This window comes from Sander vitreus, chromosome 20 (assembly GCF_031162955.1).
Source record: "Sander vitreus isolate 19-12246 chromosome 20, sanVit1, whole genome shotgun sequence".
In the NCBI taxonomy this organism is placed as follows: domain Eukaryota; kingdom Metazoa; phylum Chordata; class Actinopteri; order Perciformes; family Percidae; genus Sander; species Sander vitreus.
Genome location: NC_135874.1, coordinates 26975093 through 26999890, shown reverse-complemented (window position 1 = coordinate 26999890; position 24798 = coordinate 26975093). Strand labels below are relative to the sequence as shown.

The 24798-nt window shown below is 44.2% G+C and overlaps 1 protein-coding gene across 1 annotated transcript in view; it reads right to left on the bottom strand.

Annotated features, from left to right (window-relative positions):
* The window catches only part of akap6 (A kinase (PRKA) anchor protein 6), a 230882-nt gene that overhangs the window by 108103 nt on the left and 97981 nt on the right, over nucleotides 1–24798 (bottom strand). The window contains exons 13-14 of the mRNA XM_078277378.1: nucleotides 23665–23798; nucleotides 14410–14530 (exon numbers count right to left, since the gene is read on the bottom strand). Of these exons, the coding sequence (XP_078133504.1) occupies nucleotides 14410–14530; nucleotides 23665–23798 (255 nt within the window). The remainder of the gene's footprint in view (nucleotides 1–14409; nucleotides 14531–23664; nucleotides 23799–24798) is intronic.

Here is a 24798-nt window from a genome sequence, read left to right as displayed (position 1 = left end):
TTATAAAATCTGATGTTTTATTCTTAAGTAAACTAGCCAACAATATAACGGCCTACAAGTCCAGCTGAGATGATTAGACCATTAAACACACAACTGGTTGCAGTAAAGGATCTGAATACTCTGGTACCGACGACGTTTGACAAAACATTACTCCGGAGCCAAGGACAGAGGCGACTGAAATGTGGATAAATACTGGTGGTAATCACCAGAGGCCCCACCATACGATATTAGTCATGATGCATTATTGTGATTTTAAACACACTGATATATTCTGCGATGCATTGTCATTTATTACCTTCCCCCCCCGCCAACTTCAAATAACGTTTGTCAACATGTGTGTTACCTTAAAAAAAAAAAAGATACATTTCTCAGTTTGTTCTGTTTGACTGAAGAAACAATTGCTGTTATTATTCTAGTACAAAAAAAACTTAAATTCTCATGGACAATTTATATAATAAAAGATCAATACTTGGCGTCCGTGTATCGATACAGTATTGCCACGAAAAATATTACGATACTATCAACATGACGTCATAACTTCGCGTAAACATACACGCCACTTTCCTAAAGCCAAGTGGTGTGTTATCTGTACGCATTTTGAGCTATCCGCGTGTATGTCTACGCTGTATACAGCAGACGGCAGTCTGCAACGTCACAACGTAAACATACACGCCACTTTCTAAAGTCACGTGGCGTGTTATTGCAAGGCTACGTGTTATTGCGAGGCTACGGTTGGGTTTAGGAAATGTCACACGCGGGTTGGGTTTAGGAAAAGAATAACGGGGTTGGGTTTAGGAAAAGAACTAACGTGGAAAGGAAACATCACACGCGGGACACGATCCCCGGTCTCCTGGGTGAAAGTTCTGTGTTTGACCCATCCTCCCCCCCCCGACAATCCTCCATACGCGAATTTTCGCCCTTTCATACTACTCGCTACGGCGTCAATTCACACGCAATCGCAAGGTAATGTAAGTCAATGGAGGCCAAATGGCGTTGATAAACTAAAAAGCAAGTATGCGTCTTGATAACACGCCCATAATGGCAAATGAATTTGCGTGTCATACATATGCCACTTCATTAGATCAGTCTAGATACTACTGTGTGCTGTATCGATTTCTTTCCGCCCAGATGATGATGAGGGAAATCACTTATTTCTGTATCACTTTGCGTTACATTAAAAACATCATTATCAGGATCATCAAAGCCAAGATTTATAGAGCGGCAAAGATAGTAAACTGAATATCTTTGAGTTGTGGACAAAACAAGACACTGATCCACATTTTTTTTTTACTATTTATAAGACTAACAACTAATCCATTCATCCAGAAAATAATCCACACATTAATTGACAAGGACTGAAATCATTAGGTGCCGCCCTAAAGATTTATCATCTAGAAAACTTTAAATGTCTGTACAGAATGTCACGCCATGCAACAATACTGACCAACCAACCGCCCGACAATAGTATATATACTGTACATAAAATAAATATATAAAAACATCATTTAAATATCCTTCATTAGCCTCATTAGCTTGTAGCCTGGTAGAGACAACGCAGTGAAACATAATTGTTTATTTATTCGTCTGAACCAAAATACAATTATGATTTCTCGGATACAGAGAATATCAGCTGATTCTGAATCAGAGCATCTCTACCGTTTCCTTCTGCAGTTCTTCCTCCGGCTGATTTTCATTTGTAATTTAAATGTTTACTGATACCAAATGTGTTTCTACACGATAAACAGACATCAAATGTGTGTGACTGTGTGTGCCCATTATGTTCATGCTTTAATGTTTGCATTTTTATTAGCAGTGTGTGTGTGTGTGTGTGTGTGTGTGTGTGTGTGTGTGTGTGTGTGTGTGTGTGTGTGTGTGTGTGTGTGTGTTCTTTTCTTTGTGTAGTACCACGGTCAGTGAAATGCCACACACACGCGCTACATTCTGAGTGTTGGCTCCGCCTCCTGAGGGACTCAGGGCCAGAGCCTTGATCATCAATTGGCTGAACTACAGGGGCCTTGATGTGTGATTGGTTGACAGCAGCTACAAGGTCTGATGCTTGTTTCGTCTCCCTGCTGACCCTCGGCAAAACTCACACACACATGCACAGACACACACACACACACACACACACACACCATCTGGATACATACCAACAATCGGAGAGACACAGATGAAACATGCTGAAGAAAGTGAGAATGAACAGAGCACACACATTAAACAACGTGCACACACATAAAGGAAAACACACAGGAGAAAGGATGGACAGACATGGGAAACAGAAAGACAAAGCAAACACACACACACACACACACACACACACACACACACACACAGTTATACAATAATGTGAAAAACATGAGAAAGAGATGAAAAGAACAAACAGACAAAAGTTCACGCAGAGAAAACTAAATCAAATGCAACAGTCACTTACTAACGGTGCAACGCAAAGCTGCTATCAGAAACTGATCTGAAACTAATTAAAAAGATATCTTTACGACTTCCAATAATCAGTAATGCATCACTCCGTGTGTCTACGCTGGCCATGTAGTGAAAGCAGCATGTCAGCTTCAGTCCTCTGTCAGTATTTACAGACAAACTGTCCCTCTATTTCCGCACCGAAAATGGAAGAAAATAGATATGAAGCCTAAGTAGAAATTTGGGGTTTGTAGCACTGCAGCTACGTGTGTGAAATGTGAGCTGTTATGTGGTTAGAGTAAACAACTCTATTGATTAAAGGAGTGATCCAGTTATTTAGAATCGCACTTCCATAAAGTTGGGGAACTTGCGAGCGACAAAAGGACAGGATAGATTTTATCGTCCCCAAAGGGGGGATTTGTTTCCACAGAGTGTGCATTATGCAACACAGAACATAAATAGGCTGCATTTGTAGAGAAAACAGAAACAAAAGAGCGAGGCAGAGGTATCTTCAATTTGAGTCCCTAGTAGGGCTGGGTTTTGCCAATGAATTCTTGAGTTGATTCAATTCCGATTCACAAGGTCCCCGTTGGATTACATTTCCGATTCTACATCAATTAGGTTAGGGAAATTTCAGTTACAACAGTAACACACAGGCACGCACGCACACACGCACGCACACACACACACACACACACACACACACACACACACACACACACACATATCTGTATCAACCCCCCTTCCCTTGAAAGGTTGATAAGTGCCTCCATCTAACATCACAATAAACAGTAGAGCCTTAGCCTGCCAAGCCGGCCTGCAGAAACAACTGTCAGCCCAGCTTTCCTTTTCCGGAGGACAGACATACTCACACTCACACACTCACACACACACACACACACACACACACACACACACACACACACACACACACACACACGCATACATAAACACTCGCACTTTCTCAGTAGCACACCCCACACGACAAACACACAAACAAACACACACCTCCAAAAAGAACAACTTTTGTTGGGCCCTGGCGTTGCTACGGTTACCGGGTCGAGACCCCCCAGCATTTTTAGCGGAGCACAGCGAGGTTCTTTAACGGTCACATGGAGGAAAAAAAAAAAAACACGGGGGGTTAGACGAGTTTTTTGCAGCACACAAACACACACACACACACACACACACACACACACACACACACACACACACACACACACACACACACCACACACACACATGGACACGGACGCAGGCAGGCATGGTGAAATCTCCCAGCATGCATCTGTCCTGAAGTAGGCCCGTGTTCACATGACTACATATGACACAGAATAACAAACACGGATAACATCCCAGGGATTGGAACGAATGTTGGATAATGTTGTAAATAAGTTTCAACATACAGTACATAAATACAACCTTTTAAACATCTGCAGAGTTTAAATTAACTGCTCAAAACAGACAAGAGGAATATTACATTGACTACTGTGTATTGTGAAAATGTACATATCAAGGCTCAGACTTTCAGTTTTGCATCTCAGTGTACTGGACTGATTTTAAATCGGCTCTGTGTATTTGCTCATAACTTTTGAAAGTATATTTTGTGCAGGTAAGCCAGAAACTGTGCGTTTCAATGCAAGACAGTCAAAAGACCATATTGATGTAGACAGAATAATCTCAACTCGAGGTCAATTCATATTTTTACCCAAAGCTTTCAATCGCATCAAACTCTGAATCCTTAATCCCTACCAAACATGAGCACCTGTTATGACCTGAGTCAGTTCCACTCACTAAGAAGACCATGGGATTAGGGTCTCTCATAGCCAGACCTTCCTCCACGAGGAAGAAAAACGTGCTCTGGTTTATTGGCATTTCTTTAAAACAATCACAATTGTCTTGGGGCGGGGCTAAGCGCCAGACGGAGCAATGGTGCCTCTGCTAAATAGCCTCGGGAAGGAACTTGTTTACTGAGATGTTCCTCAGTAGATTAGTATTACCTTTTCATTGGTCAATACACATCACTGCATGTATTACATATTGTGTTCAGGGTTTGTAGTACAAATTTAATGAAGATCACTACATAAAGCGAATGGTATTAGAAAATAAAGTACAGATTTATTACATTTTGAAGTTTTATTACTAGTGCTGTCAAATGATTAAAATATTTAATCGTGATTAATCGCATTAATGTCATAGTTAGTTAATCACAGTTAATCTAAATCTATTCTAAATGTCCCTAGATTTCTTTTTGTCCCATTATTTTTTTATCGGCTTGCTTTATGCAAACATTAGCATACTGGTGTGTTCAATTTCACACTAACATTCACACTTGGAGCAAATAATCTCTCACACAATGTAACGGCTTTGACGAGGGGGCGGAGAATTGGCATCAGCCGTGTGCTTGGCCATCAGCTGTGTGCTTGGTCATCAGCCGTGTGCTTGGCCATCAGCTGTATTCTTGGCCATCAGCCGTGTGCTTGGCCATCAGCCCTGTGCTTGGCCATCAGCTGTATTCTTGGCCATCAGCTGTATTCTTGGCCATCAAGTGGACTGACGTGGACTGGACGTGCTGCGATGATAGCTCAGTTCACAACGACAAAACACACAGATCACTTTGGTCTTGTCAATGGAACCATTTGGCAACTTTTTAAAGTAAACTTTCCATTCAGAATCTTATTGGCATCCATTTCGGCGTCTCGCGCTCGCCATCCACTCAAAACGTAACGTTAGCCACCTACTCTTTGGCCGGCTCGCAAGCCCAAACAAGTGTATGCGGCGTGCCTGTTGTTTTGTGTCCTGGCTAGCTAGATCCGGTGTGGTGTTGTAGTTTTTCTAACATTACTAGTTGTTGCAACAGCATGTGAAAAAAACTACAAAGTCTGCTAGGCCAAAAAGAACATTAATCTCGAAGAAACACTAAATGGCAGGTTTTTACGAGCTGCACTTTAATGCACCATGAGCCCCACAAGGTGAACGCACCATTAAGTCCCGTCGGTGTTGTTGTTGTGTTTCTCCAAGAACTCCGACTACAGCAGTGGCCATGGTGTCTCAAAGTGCAGCTAGGCTACACTGTTTGTCTGGGTTTTTTCTTCCGACAAACAGTCTAAAACCCAAAGATATTTGATTTAACATAATAATGTAACCCAGATAATGTTTGTATTTTTGCTTGATAAATGACTTAAATCAAAAATTTTAATTTGTTGGCAACTTATTGACTAATTATTTTAGCACTACAGGAAGTAGGGCTGGGACGATATGCTTTTTGTCCCGATTCAAATCTTACCATACATGGGTGCCAATTTGATTTGTATTGCGATTTTCATTTATTATGATTCTATAAGTATTACGATTTGATAGTATTGAGTATTGCGTATGTTCTGTTCCTTCTTTAACAAAAACAAAAGTTGAATAATACACATTTAGAGACAATATATCATGAGATTCCTAAAAACTAATTGTTTTCTAAAAAGAATGAACATCACATGTCAGTCTGACATTTATTTCATCTGTAAAGAAGAACATAACAGGGATTTTCTGCATTTTGCTGGAAACGGATAAGATGTAGTGGCCGTCGGCGGTAACGTATAAACTAGGGCTGTCAGCATTAACGCGTTAATCGCGATGCGATTAAGGGCCGAGCATAACACGTAAATTTTTTTTTTAAATCGCATTAATCGTATGCCAGCATTTATTAATGTATTTTACACTTCACTCGGCTTCGCGTCGTGCCTAACAGGCTACTATTTTGACCCTTTGCAGCACCGTTACTTATCATCAAGCTGCCACTTCCTCAGAACACATCCTGCTGCTGCAGGCTGCAGGCATGATGGAGAAAGACATCCATCCATCCATCCATCCATCTTCATCCGCTTATCCGGGGTCGGGTCGCGGGGGTAGCAGCTCCAGCAGGGGGACCCCAAACTTCCCTTTCCCGGGCCACATTAACCAGCTCCGACTGGGGGATCCCGAGGCGTTCCCAGGCCAGGTTAGAGATATAATCCCTCCACCTAGTCCTGGGTCTCCCCCGAGGCCTCCTCCCAGCTGGACGTGCCTGGAACACCTCCCTAGGGAGGCGCCCCAGGGGGCATCCTTACCAGATGCCCGAACCACCTCAACTGGCTCCTTTTCGACGCAAAGGAGCAGCGGCTCTACTCCGAGCTCCTCACGGATAACTGAGCTTCTCACCCTATCTCTAAGGGAGACGCCAGCTACCCTCCTGAGGAAACCCATTTCGGCCGCTTGTACCCTGGATCTTGTTCTTTCGGTCATGACCCAGCCTTCATGACCATAGGTGAGGGTAGGAACAAAAACTGACCGGTAGATTGAGAGCTTTGCCTTCTGGCTCAGCTCTCTTTTCGTCACAACGGTGCGATAAATTGAATGTAATACCGCACCTGCTGTGCCGATTCTCCGACCAATCTCCCGCTCCATTGTCCCCTCACTCGCGAACAAGACCCCAAGGTACTTGAACTCCTTCACTTGGGGTAAGGACTCATTCCCTACCTGGAGAAGGCACTCCATCGGTTTCCTGCTGAGAACCATGGCCTCCGATTTAGAGGTGCTGATCCTCATCCCAGCCGCTTCACACTCGGGCTGCGAACCGATCCAGTGAGTGCTGAAGGTCACAGGCCGATGATGCCATCAGGACCACATCATCTGCAAAAGCAGCGATGAGATCCCCAGCCCACCGAACTGCAACCCCTCTCCACCCCGACTACGCCGATATCCTGTCCATAAATACTACAAACAGGATTGGTGACAAAGCTTTAGCCCTGGCGGAGGCCAACTCTCACCTGAAACGAGTCCGACTTACTGCCGAGAACCCGGACACAGCTCTCGCTTTGGTCGTACAGAGATTGGATGGCCCTGAGAAGGGACCCTCACCCCGTACTCCCGCAGCACCTCCCACAGTATCTCCCGGGGCACCCGGTCATACGCCTTCTCCAGATCCACAAAACACATGTAGACTGGTTGGGCATACTCCCAGGCTCCCTCCAGGATCCTTGCGAGAGTAAAGATCTGGTCCGTTGTTCCACGACCAGGACGGAATCCGCATTGTTCCTCTTCAACCTGAGATTCGACTATCGACCGAACCCTCCTTTCCAGCACCTTGGAGTAGACTTTACCGGGGAGGCTGAGAAGTGTGATACCCTGTAATTGGCACACACCCTCTGGTCCCCCTTTTTTAAAAAGGGGGAACCACCACCCCGGTCTGCCACTCCTTAGGCACCGTCCCCAGACTTCCACGCAATGTTGAAGAGGCGTGTCAACCAAGACAACCCCTCCACACCCAGAGCTTTAAGCATTTCTGGACGGATCTCATCAATTCCTGGGGCTTTGCCACTGTGGAGTTGTTTAACTACCTCAGCAACCTCCACCAGGGAAATTGATGCCAATCCCCCCTCATCCTCCAGCTCTGCCTCTACCATAGAGGGCGTATTAGTCGGATTTAGGAGTTCCTCAAAGTGCTCCTTCCACCGCCCTATTACCTCCTCAGTTGAGGTCAACAGCGTCCCATCCTTACTGTACACAGCTTGGATGGTTCCCCCGCTTCCCCTCCTGAGGTGGCGAACGGTTTTCCAGAAGCACCTTGGTGCCGACCGAAAGTCCTTCTCCATGTCTTCTCCGAACTTCTCCCACACACGCTGCTTTGCCTCTTTCACGGCAGAGGCTGCAGCCCTTCGGGCCCTTCGGGTACCTTGCAACTGCCTCCGGAGTCGCCTGGGATAACATATCCCGGAAAGACTCCTTCTTCAGTCGGACGGCTTCCCTGACCACCGGTGTCCACCACGGTGTTCGTGGGTTACCGCCCCTTGAGGCACCTAAGACCCTAAGACCACAGCTCCTCACCGCAGCTTCAGCAATGGAAACTTTGAACATTGTCCACTCGGGTTCAATGCCCCCAGCCTCCACAGGGATGCACGAAAAGTTCGCCGGAGGTGTGAGCTGGAAAGTCTGGTCGGACAGGGGCCTCCTCCAGACGTTTCCCAATTTACCCGCACTACCCGCTTTGGGCTTACCAGGTCTGTCCAGAGTCTTCACCATACACAGCCTGTACCACATGGAGAAAGCAGCCACACTGGAACTGCTGCAAGGTGCTGCACACGCTGTCTGATTAACCGGTGATCGCTGGTGAGTGAGTAATCAACATTATTTAGGAGTTACTAAACACTATATTGACTCTGGTAAGGATTTTTTTGTTTTTAGTTAGGTACTTGGAGGAATTGTGCAATAATGACAGAGGCATTTTCTTTCCTGGTTCGGTTGAAACACGCCCCATACTAAAGACTAAAATCCCAGTATGACGACATCAGGCTGAGCCGTCTCTGTGTAACTTAAACGACATGCACCGTTAGACAGCCAATCACAGACATTACTAGATCTTGGTAGAAGCATGCTGCATGCTTATTGGCTCACTGACTCTGATGAGATTTACTCCTTCGGTATTGAAAGACGAGGCATTTTTCGATGCTCGATACTTTGAGGCAATTTGGTCAGGTGCCTAAAAAGTATTGAATTCGGTACCCAGCACTTGATATGGAGTCCCCAACTGGAGCCCCATGCAGACTCCACTCAAGGTCTCCAAGGCCAGTGCTCCCGAATCCACTGCCATGTGCACCATCATTAGTCACGGCGCGTTTATGCCCCAACAACCCGTCAGAGTTCAGCTTAGCCCCCAGGCAGACTCGCAGGCTCCAGAGGCCGCTTGAACTCTCGTGCGGTGCTCAGCAACAGTGAGTTATCGCACCCGCACACGCTCGCACGCGGCGCTCAGCCGGGGGCTTGTGAGTATCCCCACCCGCCCGCGCCTCACACCCTGGGCAACCCGGAGAAGAAAAGAGTCCAACCCCTATCCAGGAGTATGGTTCCAGAATCAAGACTGTGCGTAGAGGTAAGCCCCACCAGATCTAACCGTAGCGCTCCACCTCCCGCACAAGTTCCGGCTCCTTCCCCACAGAGAGGTGACATTCCACGTCCCCCAGAGCCAGCCTCTGCTGCCCGGGTCTGGTCCGTCGAGGCCCCTGACCTTCACTGCCACCCATGTGGCAGCGCACCCGACCCCAGCGGTTCCTCCCACAGGTGGTGGACCCCTGGGATGGAGGGATGTCCGCCACGTAGCTTTTTTCGGGCTGTGCCCGACCGGGCTCCGTGGCAAACCCGCCACCAGACGCCGCTGACGAGCCCTCCATCTGGGCCTGGCTCCAGACGGGGGCCCCGGGCTTCCTCCGGGCAGGGTCACTTCATCCCTTCCTCGATTTTTCATAGGATTTTTGAACCATTCTTTGTCTGGCCCCTCACCTGAGACCACTTTGCCTTGGGAGACCTCTACCAGGAGCACAAAGCTCCAGACAACACAGCCCTCAGGTTCATAGGGACACACAAACCTCTCCACCACGATAAGGTGATGGTTCCTGGAGAAAGACAGCAGCAATGAAATCCCGAATGGAGCTTTTTATTTTCCAAAACCCCCGGACGGCTCGTAGACAAGTTGAAAGCCATATGCACGTTGTGTAAAGTCGAATTAAAATATCACTGAAGCACGTCAAGCTGGAGCTACCAGCTAAGCATATAGTTCAGTTAACGTGATGCTACCCGCTAGCATGCTACCCACTCAGGAGAGTGCTACTTGCCGACCTGTGGATGAAACCAAATCTCAAAAAATTACTGCAGCTCTTGCGAAACGGGTGGCAACTAACTGCAGACCTGTCAGCATCGTAGAGGACTCGGGTCTTAAAGACGTACTACGGTTGGCATGTTCTGACCTGTCTTGTACACTGCCGTCGAGGGGGACAGTAGTTTCACCATACACAGCCTGTACCACATGGAGAAAGCAGCCACACAGGAACTGCTGCAAGGTGCTGCAAACGCTGTCTGATTAACCGGTGATCACTGGACGTCAGTGAGTAATCAACATTATTTAGGAGTTACTAAACACTATATTGACTCTGGTAAGGATTTTTTGTTTTTTAGTTAGGTACTTGGAGGAATTGTGCAATAATGACAGAGGCATTTTCTTTCCTGGTTCGGTTGAAACACGCCCCATACTAAAGACTAAAATCCGAGTATGACGACATCAGGCTGAGCCGTCTCTGTGTAACTTAAACGACATGCACCGTTAGACAGCCAATCACAGACATTACTAGATCTTGGTAGAAGCATGCTGCATGCTTATTGGCTCACTGACTCTGATGAGATTTACTCCTTCGGTATTGAAAGACGAGGCATTTTTCGATACTCGATACTTTAGAGGCAATTTGGTCGGTGCCTAAAAAGTATTGAATTCGGTACCCAGCACTTGATATGAGTACTAACCTGAAGAAACAGACCCAACAATTAAAAACTAAGCGATACATAAGCTAAAAACATCCCTGTATGAGCAGCTTACGGTATACAGCCCTGTCTGTGAAACTCTCAGCGGTGCAGAAGGAGAGAAACAGTACGAGACAGCGACCTTGGACCGGGCGAGGAGACACTGTCGAGCTCCACATCAATATTTTAACAGGAGAGTTGACACATCAAAAAGAAAGAGAGAGAGAGAGAAGAAGAATGCCCAGCGATTCCAGAGTCATCTAAAATTCATGCATGCATCATCGCCGCCATGAATATTCATACAGAGATGAATATTTAAGTGTGACTCCTATGGAGAAATTAGGTTCATCTTTACACTTATCAATAATTCGCAGGCCAGGTGAGTCTCATCGGCCGCTAAATAAATCATGTATGCACACACACACGTACACACACACACACACACACACACACACATACACACACGTACACACACACACACGTACACACACACACACACGCACACACACACACACACACACGTACACACACACAGAAAAAGAAAAGTTTGGACGAAGAGAGAGAAAGAACGGAAAATAACATAAGGTGTTGGTTCACAGCAGTGCCTTCTGGGTAAGGAGAGAGTGAGATGTCAGCGGTTCGATTCCCCAAAAACAACCAGAGTGTCTGTGAGCAGCATGACAGTCCATTTGTGTTTTAGGTTTCAGTATATTTCGAAAAATAACATGCGTCACGTTTGTATGCAGGTGACGGTTGTTTCAGCGGCTGTTGCTAGCTGAGTTTAGCGGACAAAATGTGACCGTCAAGCAGCGACGACAGTAAGATTTAGACACCATAACTACAGTACTAGTTAAGACTTTAAGAAAGAGATTGTGGTTTGGATTAAATCACTGGTTCCCTTAAGTAGTATTCTCGGGACACGGACACCTGTTTCCTGGGTGAAAGTCTTGTCTTGTGAGGAATTGTCCATTACATTACATTGTCCAGTTCATTCGAACTACAGGTCCGCAACCCGATCTGGCAAACTTGCATAATGTAATGTAATGGACAATTCCACTTCCAACCTGTAGGGGGCCCGAAGCGGGAAAAGTTGTCTAGTGTTGCTTTAAGGTTTTCTCATATAACTAATCCCCATGTGTTTCATATCAAAATGTTCAGAACAAACTTTCGGTGACGTTGGCTTTTTGAAAGTACTCAAACCTCTTTTGAAATCAAACCTTAACTTCTTCAGGGACACAAAATCCACTCCCCGGCTTGAAAGCCCTCTGTGTTTTATACAGTCATGAATGCGTGGAATACTGTACATCCGAATTACAGTGTGTTACTTTTCGTAGCTGTACGAATAGTTCATGAGAACAGCCTGAACATTGTAGAAGGGAAGTGAACTTTTTTCTTCCCGTGGAAATGCTATGATATGCTATTGGGGTGGCAGTAGCTCAGTCCGTAGGGAGATGGGCTAGGAACCAGAGGGTCACCGGTTCAAGTCCCCGTTGGGCCGAAATACAGAGGTGGACTGGTAGCTCACCTCCCTGAACCCCCCCCACCCCTCAGGACGCCTGTTCAGCAGTCACAGCCCACTCACTCTGACAGCTCTCCATTAGTGCAAGGACCTGAGCGTGTGTATTTCAGGCTTGTGTGTAATGACAACAGAGTGTACATTGTAATTTCCCCATTGGGCATCAATAAAGAGAATAAATTAAATTATTAGCTAGCATGACGTAGTATACCATTTTATTTCTTAGATCGTCTAGTTTCATATGACATGAAATATCTTCACTTTATCTTCAAATATGAGCCTGCTAAAGCCTCTGAAAGACAAAAAGTTGGCCTGAAGATGAAGGGGTTGACTGTGCTTTCATTTAGCTGAGAAGTGGCATCACTCATCAGTAGCACTGGAAGTTATATATTGTTTGACATTGCATATGAAGTTAAATAAGCTTTGTTCCCCCCAGAACTTGATTCTGTTAACTTGCATTGGACACTTGTTGAAGCAGCTCACACCAGGATGATTTATTCATTTGTCATTAGACACTTTTTTAGAAAATGTCCTTTTTCCAGAGTGTCAGAGCCGCTACGCAACAAATATCTTTGATTTCTCTATCTCTGTGTGTGTGTGTGTGTGTGTGAAGGACAGAAGAGGATGACTCAGATCTCTAACGGTAACACATGCTGTTCTTTCTGACTCATTTGGCTGCAGTGAAGTCATCACACACACACACACACACACACTTTCCCCTATGATATGGTTATGAGGCAGGCTATGCCTTGTAATCCCATTCTCCTTAGTAAGGATGAAGACAGGGTGTGTGTGTGTGTGTGTGCTTGGCTGGAAAGAGTGGATGGTGAGGCGTAGGGAGGGATGAGGGGGGAGACAGACAAATTGATGGAAGAATGAAATGTGGGAGGACATCATTTACTTCAGTTCGCTCTCTGTTTCTACATATTTACACATTTTGATTGACAGAATGTCCTCAGTGCTCAGCGGCAGAGGTGGCTGATGGGAGACTTGTGACATCACAGTAAAGCCAACGAGCAGAGAATCTTTGTTGTGCATTGCAGCACCAATGGTGTGACTTTAACAGCCATTTCTGGACATAAAACACCATGACTCGTGCAACGTTTAACAGAAAAAAGGAAAAAGAAAAACCTTCCATGACTGTATGTACTTTTTTAATTCAAAGAAAACGCACAGGACGTCTAACGAGTCATACAAACAGAAGACAGTGTACTGAGTTTGGTCGTCGTGTTTCATCTTTTGGTGTTTCATAAATAAATAAATTGCGAAACATGCTGTCTGAAATTCGGTGTGTTTTGCAGAGAGCCAGAGTCCAGCTGGTGGCGCAGTCTTGTTTCGGTTAGTTTACCTTAAACATGGAAATGTAGGCTGTATTTCAGGAACTAGTGAACATGTCTCGAGCCTGGTCCCAGACATCTGAAACGCTTTCTTAACAGGGACAGTGGTGTTATGCTCTATACGCTCTTTAGGCTTTGTAGGCAGGATTAAGAATGAGGACGTCATCTTCCTACATACGTAGCTAGCTAGCTGCTTAACTTCATCCATAAAAAGGGAGAAAAGCGTAGACGAGATTAGGGATCGACCGATACCGACAACCGGTATTTGGAATATGCAAATACAGTGATAATCAAAATCATAAGTCAAAATTAAGATTTTGGAATGTTATAAAATCCAACACAAAACTGAAGTCAAACCGAAGCAGAGGGACAAATACAGAGCTAGAGCTGTAATCAGGCCTTAAAAGTTCAGCCCGACGAGGCCCAAGCCCAACAAGTACATTTTGAAAACATTATTCAAATGTGCGCACGCACACATGCACATGCACATGGTCAAAGGTTTTCCACACCTCAGACTTTGCTTTCTTTGCCGGAGCAACCAAAACGTAATCGCCAGAGGCCAGCCTCTGTTTCACCTCCTCAGCATCCATTTTCACGCTAATGGAAACGCATCACCTGACCGCTCATTTACTGCGCAACCCGGAGCGCAAGCCCGAGCCCGGCCCGAGCCTGTGTAACATGATAGAAATTAAGACCGAACCCAACGAGTTTCTGTAAAATGGAAAAAGAGGTTCCTGTATGTAAAGAGAAACCTTCGGGTACCGGTGGAACTTTTCTGTTTGTTCCTGAGCATCCTGAGTCACAGACAGACAATAGAGCTCCTCTTACCTTGAAGAGGTGATGCCTCTGTTCCTCTGACATCATCAGCTGGTGACTGTCTGTTACCATGGCGTCCATGTCCATCAGCCAATCCCAGAGCTCCTGGTACTCGGCCTCAAACTCCTGCAGACTGACGACAGCGAGAAAGAGAGAGATTATTAAGTTGAATTATTGTTGGAATTCAATTTTCTTTTTCTCTGTTATTCATATTGTGTTTCCATACATGCTCTACTTTCCGTTATTGTTTTTCTTGTATTATTGTAATATTGTTTTGTCCTGCGGCCATGAGAGACATATGCATCTTGTTATGTTGATTAAGAATGGGGCTAAAAATGCAAACTGGAATGAGAGAGACGCTGACAGATAAAAAGGCAGAAAAACAGTGGTCTAGACCTACTCTATCTGTAGAGAGTCCTGAGATAACTCCTACATATTGATTTTACACTATAAATACAATTGAATTGAAAACTGAAATATAAAGTCTACTTGTGCTACATTTCGGGGTTCAAGAACTCAACAGGACGTCACACAAATGAGCAGTTTCATTGACACGGCCCACGCCACACAACCCCGCAGTGAAGCGCCGGATCGCTGTTTCCTGTCTGAACGCAGCCTAAGACGCGAGGAGGAAACGTGGATGCACTTTTAAGGGAAGTGAGATTCAGCCCTTGTCATTGCTCTTCCTCCCACATTCTCTCATATTGTCCACATTCTTTGTTCACCTCCTCTAACTCTTCTTTCCCAGATTATTTTGCCTCCCATCTCCACCCCCCCTCTTCTCTTGTCCTCTCACCTCCTCCTCCTCCTCGACACAGGATCACATCAAATATTTATGCTGCTGGAACAGGGGCCAATTGCTCAAACACACACATTACTGTCAGCCGTTTTGTTAAGGTGTGTGTGTGTGTGTGTGTGTTTATTATTTATATATTCGGTGGTTTTCGGTCTCGGCGGGGAACGCCAACATGTTTCTCAACATTAGCAGTGAAATTGTTTGGAATTCTCCGGTCGCTGACGACGACAGCTTGACAGCTCTGTCAGGCCTACGGCGTTTCCACGACAAAACACACACACACACACACACACACACACACACACACACACACACACACACACACACTAGTTGCACATGAAGACACACTCTAGCACACATATGAAAACAATGCCTGAAATACACAAACAACCCAAACATGCCCACTGATAATAACATGTACACACAGTTACCAAGAATGCATCACACACATTAAACACTAAACAAGTATGCATGCACACACACACACACGCACGCACGCACGCACGCACGCACACACACACACACACACACACACACACACACACACACACACACACACACACAGCAACTTGACCTGCCATCAGAGCAGAGAGAGTAAACTATGAATGAAATTATAGAAACAAGAAAACTACAGAAAACAAACACCTCCATCTCTCCCTGTTTCATTTATATTTGTTTTAAACTGCAAAATTCGGACTCAACTGAGATTCATGTTGAGCTGAGTAAATGCATTCACTGAGCTGAACACAAACACGTTTGCACTCCCATACCTGTTAATATAAAACCCATATTTCTCTTGCCCTTTACCCTCAAAAAGCCTTCAGTTTTCAAACAGTCTTTAGTTTCCTACAACCTTTTCTTCTTACCAAATGTCCACACCGTTCTGTTAAAATAAACACTAACCAACTGAATACAAGGTGGTAAAAGCTATTATGTAGCAGCATTTCTGGACCACATTTGAGATATGTTTACATTTTTCCAGGACTTGCAGACAAACAGGAAACTACCGTGTTATTATTTAAAATCAGCCAACGAACCTGACCAGAGCAGGCTGGACCAGAGGCAAAACGGATCTGATTCAGGCTACATTAACATCGCTACGTTTTGGTTTAAAAACAAATATCTTCTGCTACATTCCCCCCTCTCATTCCCCCTGCTCTGGTGTTTCCCCCTCTCATTCCCCCTGGTCTGGTGTTTCCCCCTCTCATTCCCCCTGCTCTGGTGTTTCCCCCTCTCATTCCCCCTCTCATTCCCCCTGCTCTGGCGTTTCCCCCTCTCATTCCCCCTCTCATTCCCCCTGCTCTGGTGTTTCCCCCTCTCATTCACCCTGCTCTGGTGTTTCACCCTCTCATTCCCCCTGCTCTGGCGTTTCCGAGCCCCTAAACCAGGGACATTAGGAAACCCTTCTGACCTGTTTTGGATTGGGGGGGGGGGTCTGCGGGGTTGTGTTGCAGTCTCACTGGCCGCAAACGGAGACCTTTGGCAACACCGACACTGACACCAACGTTTCGCCGCCCCATTGGGTCACGACGTCTCGTTCTCTGAGACTTAAAGCTACTAACGTTACCATGGCAACTACCAGCAACGGGCGGCGTATAAACGCTGCCTCCTGTTTATGCCCAGTATCCCAGAATGTTGATAAGATATGAGGTTTGGCCGTGTTAGTTTAAACAGAGATTAGTTCTTCTACTGAAGCTAAAAACACCGAGATCACTTTTGGCTCAAAACTTGATGCTTAAAAACCAAAACGTGAAGATGTAAATGTAGCCTCAGGTTTCAAGTCAGAACAATCACAAAAGAAAGTGTTATCATTTCCTTCCCTTTCTAAACATTTCTTCGCCATGGAAAATGTCCCAACATGTTACCAACATGTCTATTCCCCCTAATAATGTCTTTATTTCCAAACACTATCCTTACTCTCTAAGAATGTCCTTCCTTATAAACACGCCCTCACATAGCCAACATGTCCTCACTTTTCTTTCATTTCACTTTCCAAATGAAGGATATATTTTTTCCTCTTCCTCTCTTTTTGCACATCATCGACATAAAGCCCCAAAAAACTCAGTGAAAAAGTTCCTTAGCCATCATAGAGTTTAGCAAATCAAGCAAAACTAATCAGGCTACCACACAGCCGACTCACAGCAGCCGGTTTCACAGCCTCAATATGAAAGATTTCGGAGTCTCAAAGTCAGCGAATTTGCCAAATTCAGCTTTGAGAGACGATGAAAAACAGTTTGCTGTGATTTTGGTTTGGTGCACAACTAGGTGGGCCAAAAATGATTGTGAACTTAAATGAATACGCAGGCCTTATGTTTGACACGTGCACTAACTGTACACCTGTCTACCACAAATATACATCGTTCTATTTTCTGTTCTATTATGACGTTTTATTATCTCATTTTCTTTTTCTATTCATACTAGTGCAGTAGCCGTTCGAAATGTTCACGTTCAGAACATCAGCTGTATTGAAATAAAACTCCTCTTCCCACCTTCCTCTCTTTCCCTCTCCATCTTGTTCCTCATCCCACCATCTTTTCTTTCTATCTCTCCCCCTCTCCACACACCCCCTTGTCCTCCACTGTGAGTGATTCTCACTGAAATCAAAACTAAACAGAGAAGAAGAAGAAAGCAAAAGGAAGCGAGTGCTGCTTCCTTCCCCCGAGGCGGCGTTCCTCATTATGCGGCGAGCGGAGCGGCCCTTTACTGACTCAGACAGATGAAGCAGATACAACACTCGCACAGATTGTTTTCTCTTGTCGTTTGTGCGCCCCCCCCCCGACCCCCCTCCTCTCCTCCTGTTTTCGTCTCGTTCTCACACGTCTTGTTAACTAAACGCTTTGTAAAACAGCATCTCTCGACAAATCGGAGTGGAAGGAGCGACGTGGCGGCACTGCGGCGCTGCGTTCAGCACCGGGACAGTTACCGAGCGTTTGAAGTGTCAGGTGTGCTCTTTGTCACGCGGGCTGACGGAGCGCGTGGGAGCGTCGCAGAGCCGTTCTGACATTCAGTCGCTTGAGGAAATTCGAATTACAGGAATCTATTATTCATTTCTAACTCGTCACAACGCCAGTCAACGCCGGATATAATAAAATGCAGCGGGTATCATGTGAAGTGTGCAGATCTAAATATTGAGAAAGCATATTGATATTATAGTGAAGTTATACACCCATTTTCACAAAGAGAACATAAAGTCTGAATGGCTTCAAATGTAATACAAGGGCACAGTGTCAGGCTGCACTCATACCTAAAAGTGTTAGGTAAAGTTGAAGAGCAACAGGCTGAAAATCTGTGTTTCCTCCTCTAGTCTATCATAAAATCACGGGACTACATATTAGGACTGCACAATTTATTGCAATTTTATCGAATGGAATATTTGTTAAAGGCAAAATATGTGTCAAAACATTCTGAATTATGCACTGTGGTGCTGCAGAGACGTCCCGGCCTACAAATCCTGTCCTACAGACTACAGAAAACATCTTTGTTTGGTACAGATCCTCGCAAAAATCACACTGTAATCATTTTCATTTTAATATTTGTCAATGAAAGTGAGATTTATGATACAAAAATGATCATTCCCTCAAATATCGTGAATCATATCGCAATCGCAACGTCAGTCAAAATAAACACAATTTGATATTTTCCTCACATCGTGCAGCCGTGTCACATAGCAACAGGAAATCCACCCTGTCAGGATTCAAATAATGACTTTGTAACCGTGTTGTTTTTAAGGTGCTTTACAATTGATCATTATCATTATTACAGTATTTTCTTGAAACCACATTTTTTCTGAGAATGAGCAGATTTTAGAGCTCGGAGCTGAGTGTAAACTGTTGGTTAAAACAACATGCAGCGCTTTCCCACTCAGGCTTTAAATGGACAGATTTGCCATCATCCTCCGCTTTCTACTTCTCTCTCTTTTCATCACTTCCCAATACTTACTTCTCTCTCTCTCTCTCTCTCTCTCTCTCTCTCTCTCTCTCTCTCTCTCTCTCTGCTGCAACGCCGATAGCAGCTGTAACCACTGTCTCTAATTCATCATCCGCCATACAGCAAGAAGGGAGGGAGGGAGGAGGGATAGAGGAAACTGGGAAGGAAAGAATAGGGGGAGATGGCAAGGATGAAAGATATGCAGAAGAAAGAACAGGGGGGACGGTGAGAGAGAGAAAGAGGAGAAAAGAGAAGAGAGGAGAGGGTGGTAGGGAAGGAAATGAGGAAAAAAAAGAGGACGGGAAGAAAAAAAGTACAGTAAAATAGATGACAGGATGGAGAGGAAGGAGAAGGAGAAGAAGGGATGAAGAGAGAGAAAGGAAGCAAACTAAGGGAAGGGGAAACCGAGAGAGTGAAGGACAGAAAGAAAGAAAAGAGGAGGAAAGGAGGAAGAGGTATGAGAGGAGAGAAAGAGGGAATTGGGAAAAAACTAGAGAGGAAAACGGGGAACAGGAGGAAGGAGTTGAAGAGAAGAAGAGAGAGAGAACGGAAGCAAACCAAGGGAAGAGGAAACAGAGAGTGAAAGATAAAAGTTGAGAGAAAGAAAAGAGGAGAGTAGAAATGAGGAGAGATGGTGAGGATGAGGATGAAAGTAAAGAGGAAGGAGTGAGAGAGACGGTAAAAAGGGAATGGGAAAGGAAGAAAAGGAGATGGAGGGGTGGATAAACAGAAGATGGAGCAAACCGAGGGGAAGGTGAGAGAGAGAGAAAGGGAAGAGAAGAGGGGAGGAGAAGAGAGGGAGGTAGGGAAGGAAATGAGAAAAAAGAGGAAAGGAAGAAAAAAAGGCGGGAAAAAAGTAGAGCGGACAATGGAGGACAGGATGGAGAGGAAGGAGAAAGAGACGAAGGGATGAAGAGAGAGAAAGGAAGCAAACTGAGGGAAGGGGAAACAGAGAGAGTGAAGGATAGAAGTTGAGAGAAAAGAAAGAGGAAAGAGGAGATGATGCGGGATGGTGAGGATCATGAGGAAGAGGAGGAAAGGAGGGAGAGATGGGGGAGTGAGGGAGGAGAGGAGGATGAAGGGAGAGAGTGAAAGGTTGAATGAGTCATATTGACAGGCATCACCTTTCAGTCAGAGACTCTGTCGGATTTATGAGACGATTCACCGACACTTTTCATCTAACGGATTCATCCTGCAGCAGCACAGCCACTCCTGCTGCCACTCACTCACTCACTCACGCACTCACTCACTCACTCACTCACTCACTCAGTATAAAAAATCCCAATATATCGCCTTACGCACAGTATTGAAATATATTGCAATATGTATATATTGAATCGTGACCCATGTATCGTGATACGTATCGTATCGCCAGATTCTTGCCAATACACAGCCCTATTGTTTATGGTGTCATTATTATTATATTGTGCACTTATATTGTAGGTGGTGGGCATTGTCATGGCGGTTTGAGCGGAAGTGATAACATATTTGTTTGCTTCACCTGTTCACCTGTTGGTTTTTGGGGCGTTGACAGGGCGGGGGTGAGCCTGGGAGCGAACACTTTCTGTTGACCGCCGCACTCACGCACTTATTTCGACTCACAAAGTAACTTTTCATTTGGTAACTGCAGTGCTAGTTGTATTTTACGTGTGGAGGAATCAATCATTGCATCTCTCAGTGTTTAGTCCCTCGCGGCAGCACTTTGGTGGACTGCTTACAGCCGCAACACAGTATATACACAAAATATAAACAAAATACAGTTAATGATCTACAAAAAACATACACATCAAATCAAGAGTCGGTATACGGTTTGTGCAAGGTGATGTCTAAGTGGTATGGCAGTAACATAACAAACAAATGCAATAGTCCCAGTACAAATACTGGATGTAGTACAGAGTCTATATACAGTTTGTGCAAAAGAGCATTAAACAAACATGACAGCAGTGCAGGTGAGAATGTGCGGTAACACTTTACTTGAAGGCATCTACATAAGAGTGACATGACACTGTCATGACACTGTCATGACACATGAACCCTAACCCTAACTTGTCATGACAAAAACCGAATGACACTAAAAGAAGCGTTATGTCATAAACGTTTATGACTTGTTTATAATGTTTATGACATGCTCATGACAGTGTCATGTCACTCTTCTGTAGATACCTTCAAGTGAAGTGTAACCGAATGTGCCACCATGTAATGGAGCATAACAGACAATAAAGTGAGGGTGGACATTACTGCGTGAATGGTTGAAGAGAGTTAACGCGAGCAGTAATCGGACAAGAGCTCATTCACTCACACACTCAAATGGACTCACTCCTACAGAGAGCCCGAAAACGTCAGTTTCCCTGCCTTTTTTGTCGACTCTTTTGTTGTTGCCATTTCGTTTTTTTTAAATTGACTTTATTTTAAATTTTTTTACTTTTTCTGTAGGATTTATGAGGCGATTCAGCGACACCCGACACCTAACAGAGTCATCCTGCAGCAGCACAGCTACTCACGCTTACATTTATCCATTCACACATTCATTCTTCTAATGGATTCATCCTGTAGAAACCCCCCAAAAACATGGTTGTCATCGAGCAGCAGCACAGAGCACCTCATTCACTCCGTTCCTTTTTCATTCATTCACTCACTTAGTTACTAATTCATTTTTTTTAATTATTCAATAATTAATTAACTCATTTACATACTTATTCTTAAAATAACTGATCTATTTACCCACTCAATGACTTATTATCAATTTAATAATGTATGCAATAATTCACTTGCTCACTTCCATTTAGCAATTTATTTTTCTTTCATAACCCAAAAATATAAAAGTGGTAAAACATTTAAAAAATTACAATACAAAACTATAACAATTCCTTAATCTGGTTGTGATTTAATGACTAATCAATAAAAACATAGAAAGTCAACATTCAATATTGGTGCGGTTTTTAAAACCAGAAAAATATAAATTTTCAAACAGCAATGTTTTTTTCTCTCTCTCCCAATTAAATCTCTTTTAGCATTAATTCAGAATGGAGATATTTTCTGTGATTTCAGTAAATAATTCAGTCTGACCTCCATTTTCTTTACAACTGAACCAAAACCAGAAATCAGCTACAGAAAAACATCCAAATATTTCAAAACTCATCCCACACACCACTGCACTGGACACACACGCACGCACGCAGGAGGGCACACGCACACACACGCACACACGCACACACACACACATGCACGCAAATCTGAAACGCAGCAGCTAATATATGAATAACCAATTACTGTCCAATAATACATTAGAAGTCAATTACTGAAACATTACACTGCAGCCACAGTGGACTGAAACAAAAACATAAACACAATGAGTGTTTTCTGATTGTGTATGTAAAGCACTTTTATTTATTTTATTTAAATCAAAGAAGACAGCGTTGCCAAAACTGCAATTTATGCTCAATTTAAACAGTGGATATATATGTGTGTGTGTGTGTGTGTGTGTGTGTGTGTGTGTGTGTGCGAGAGAGAGTGTATGGACACACTACATCCTTCCTGTGACTGAGACGACACACTGACACCGCCAAATTCTGCAGAACACAAAATACTACAGACTCAAAGTGAGCTTTATTTTCATTTGCATACACACAACTTTGTGTGTGTGTGGGTGTGTGTGTGTGTGTGTGTGTGTGTGTGTGTGTGTGTGTGTGTGTGTGTGTGTGTGTGCACTCTGCGTGTGAATGATAACCACGGAGAGAGGCTCCTCAAAGCCGGGGATGAAACGCCGACAGCCGGTGTGACCAAAGACGGCGCTCGCCGAGCCGAGTCTGGCCACGGCAGATTACTGCTGTTAACACTCAAACTCTGTGTGTGCATGATTACATTCAACTGCGCCTGTGTCTTGTTGTTGTTGTTGTTGTTGTTGTTGTTGTTGTTGTTGTGTCTCGGTCTTGTTTTATTCCCCTTCTGTTGGTGAATCTTTGTCGTTGTACCAGAGCGTAATCATCTGGTAGCTTTTGTGTCTTCTGTTATGTGGTATTCTACTGTACTACTACTAATATGGATCAGAGTTTCTGCTGGTTTCAGCAAGTCAAATGTAAGACTTAAGACCATTATGAATGAAATTTAAGCCATTTGTCACGACATCAACTAAGTCCTAAATTCAGTTTTTGCAAGCCCAGTATCGCTAAACAAAGCACTTCCCCAAAGCTGAAGAATAAAATCTGTTTGATGTCTGTGGTACAATCCGGAAGAGACTCGCACCAATAACACGAAAGCTGATTGGCTGCGATATAAGTTGCATGTTGGTCTCATTTGTAGTCATAATACAGCGAAAGTATATTTGGACTAGCGAAAGAAACACCAAGGAATACAAAATCAAATGAAATGAGCATTAGAGATAGCGTTGCATGGGCTAAGGAGAATTAAGACTCGTTTAAATGTATGTATGAACGTATATATATATATATATATATATATATATATATATATATATATATATATATATATATGTGTGTGTATGAATAAAACAGTTTACTTGTTCTGTCCTTCTGTCGTGCGTTTACCTGTGGTTCCTGGCCAGCTGACTGTAGTGCCTCCTGCTGGCAGATGGTGGGTAGTGCAGGCTGCTCAGTTTGACGGCCATCTGCTCCGCCAGGGCGGCTCGCTGGGCTTCACACTGACTGGGGATCAGCTCAGCCTGGAAGACACAGAGCAGAGACATACGGGCATCAATCACAGGACAAGCTGTGGACACCCAGGATCTGGAGGAGGACAAATGAGGTATCCTCCTCAGACCGTAAGTGATCTGTTTCCACAAGCTGTGGTAGTGGTTGCTAGGGACAGTTAACGATGAAAGAAATGTATGTGCATGTAATGTGCATTTTCAAATACACCGCACATAAATTGCCGATTTCCGCGCAAAATATGCGGGGCTTGCATGATTGCATTTTCGTTGCAAAAAAGTCACATATATCTTAGCAGAAAGTTGAAAAATGTTGCGTTTACTTCACACAAGAGCAGCCGTTTTCCCCTGTTGCCATGGGAATGTTATGAAGTGATGTAATTACGCAACGTGAACGTCATCGAAAAGCTGCAAACCCCGCGATGACGCCACGATGAAACTGCAGTTTTTGCAAGTTCCCGCAATTTCATCGTATAAATATCCTGCATTTTCCATCGCATTTATTAAGAAAACGTGCCGCATAATCAAGGATTTTTGATTTGATTGTCTCTACAAGTGCTTGAAGAAACAACCATGTCATAGGAGCCAAAAAAGCAGTTTTCGTTTATATTTAGAGAACAATTGTTATTATTTTAAGTGTTTTTATAGTTCTGATCTGTTGATTTTGATTGACAGCTAGGCCACTGATTGGCAAATCGGCCCCACCATAGTAATGGTGGGTGTGGTATGATTAAGAAAGGGAAGTTGGAAACACAAGTGGAAAGTCTGGGGAGTCCTTTTTAACCATCTAGTCATCCTGTTTCATCTTATTTGATATCATTTAAGAAACCACCAGCATTATTTATTTTCCCTGATTCACAGACATGCTACATTAGCCTACAACGTTTTGGTCGGCTCATAAAGAATTATTTCTATAGGGAGGATGTTTGAGTTTAATTATTATTTTCAAACAACAAACGCACGGTGCCTGGATCCACAACAAAGGAATAAAGGTGCGTTAAAACCACTCTTCTAT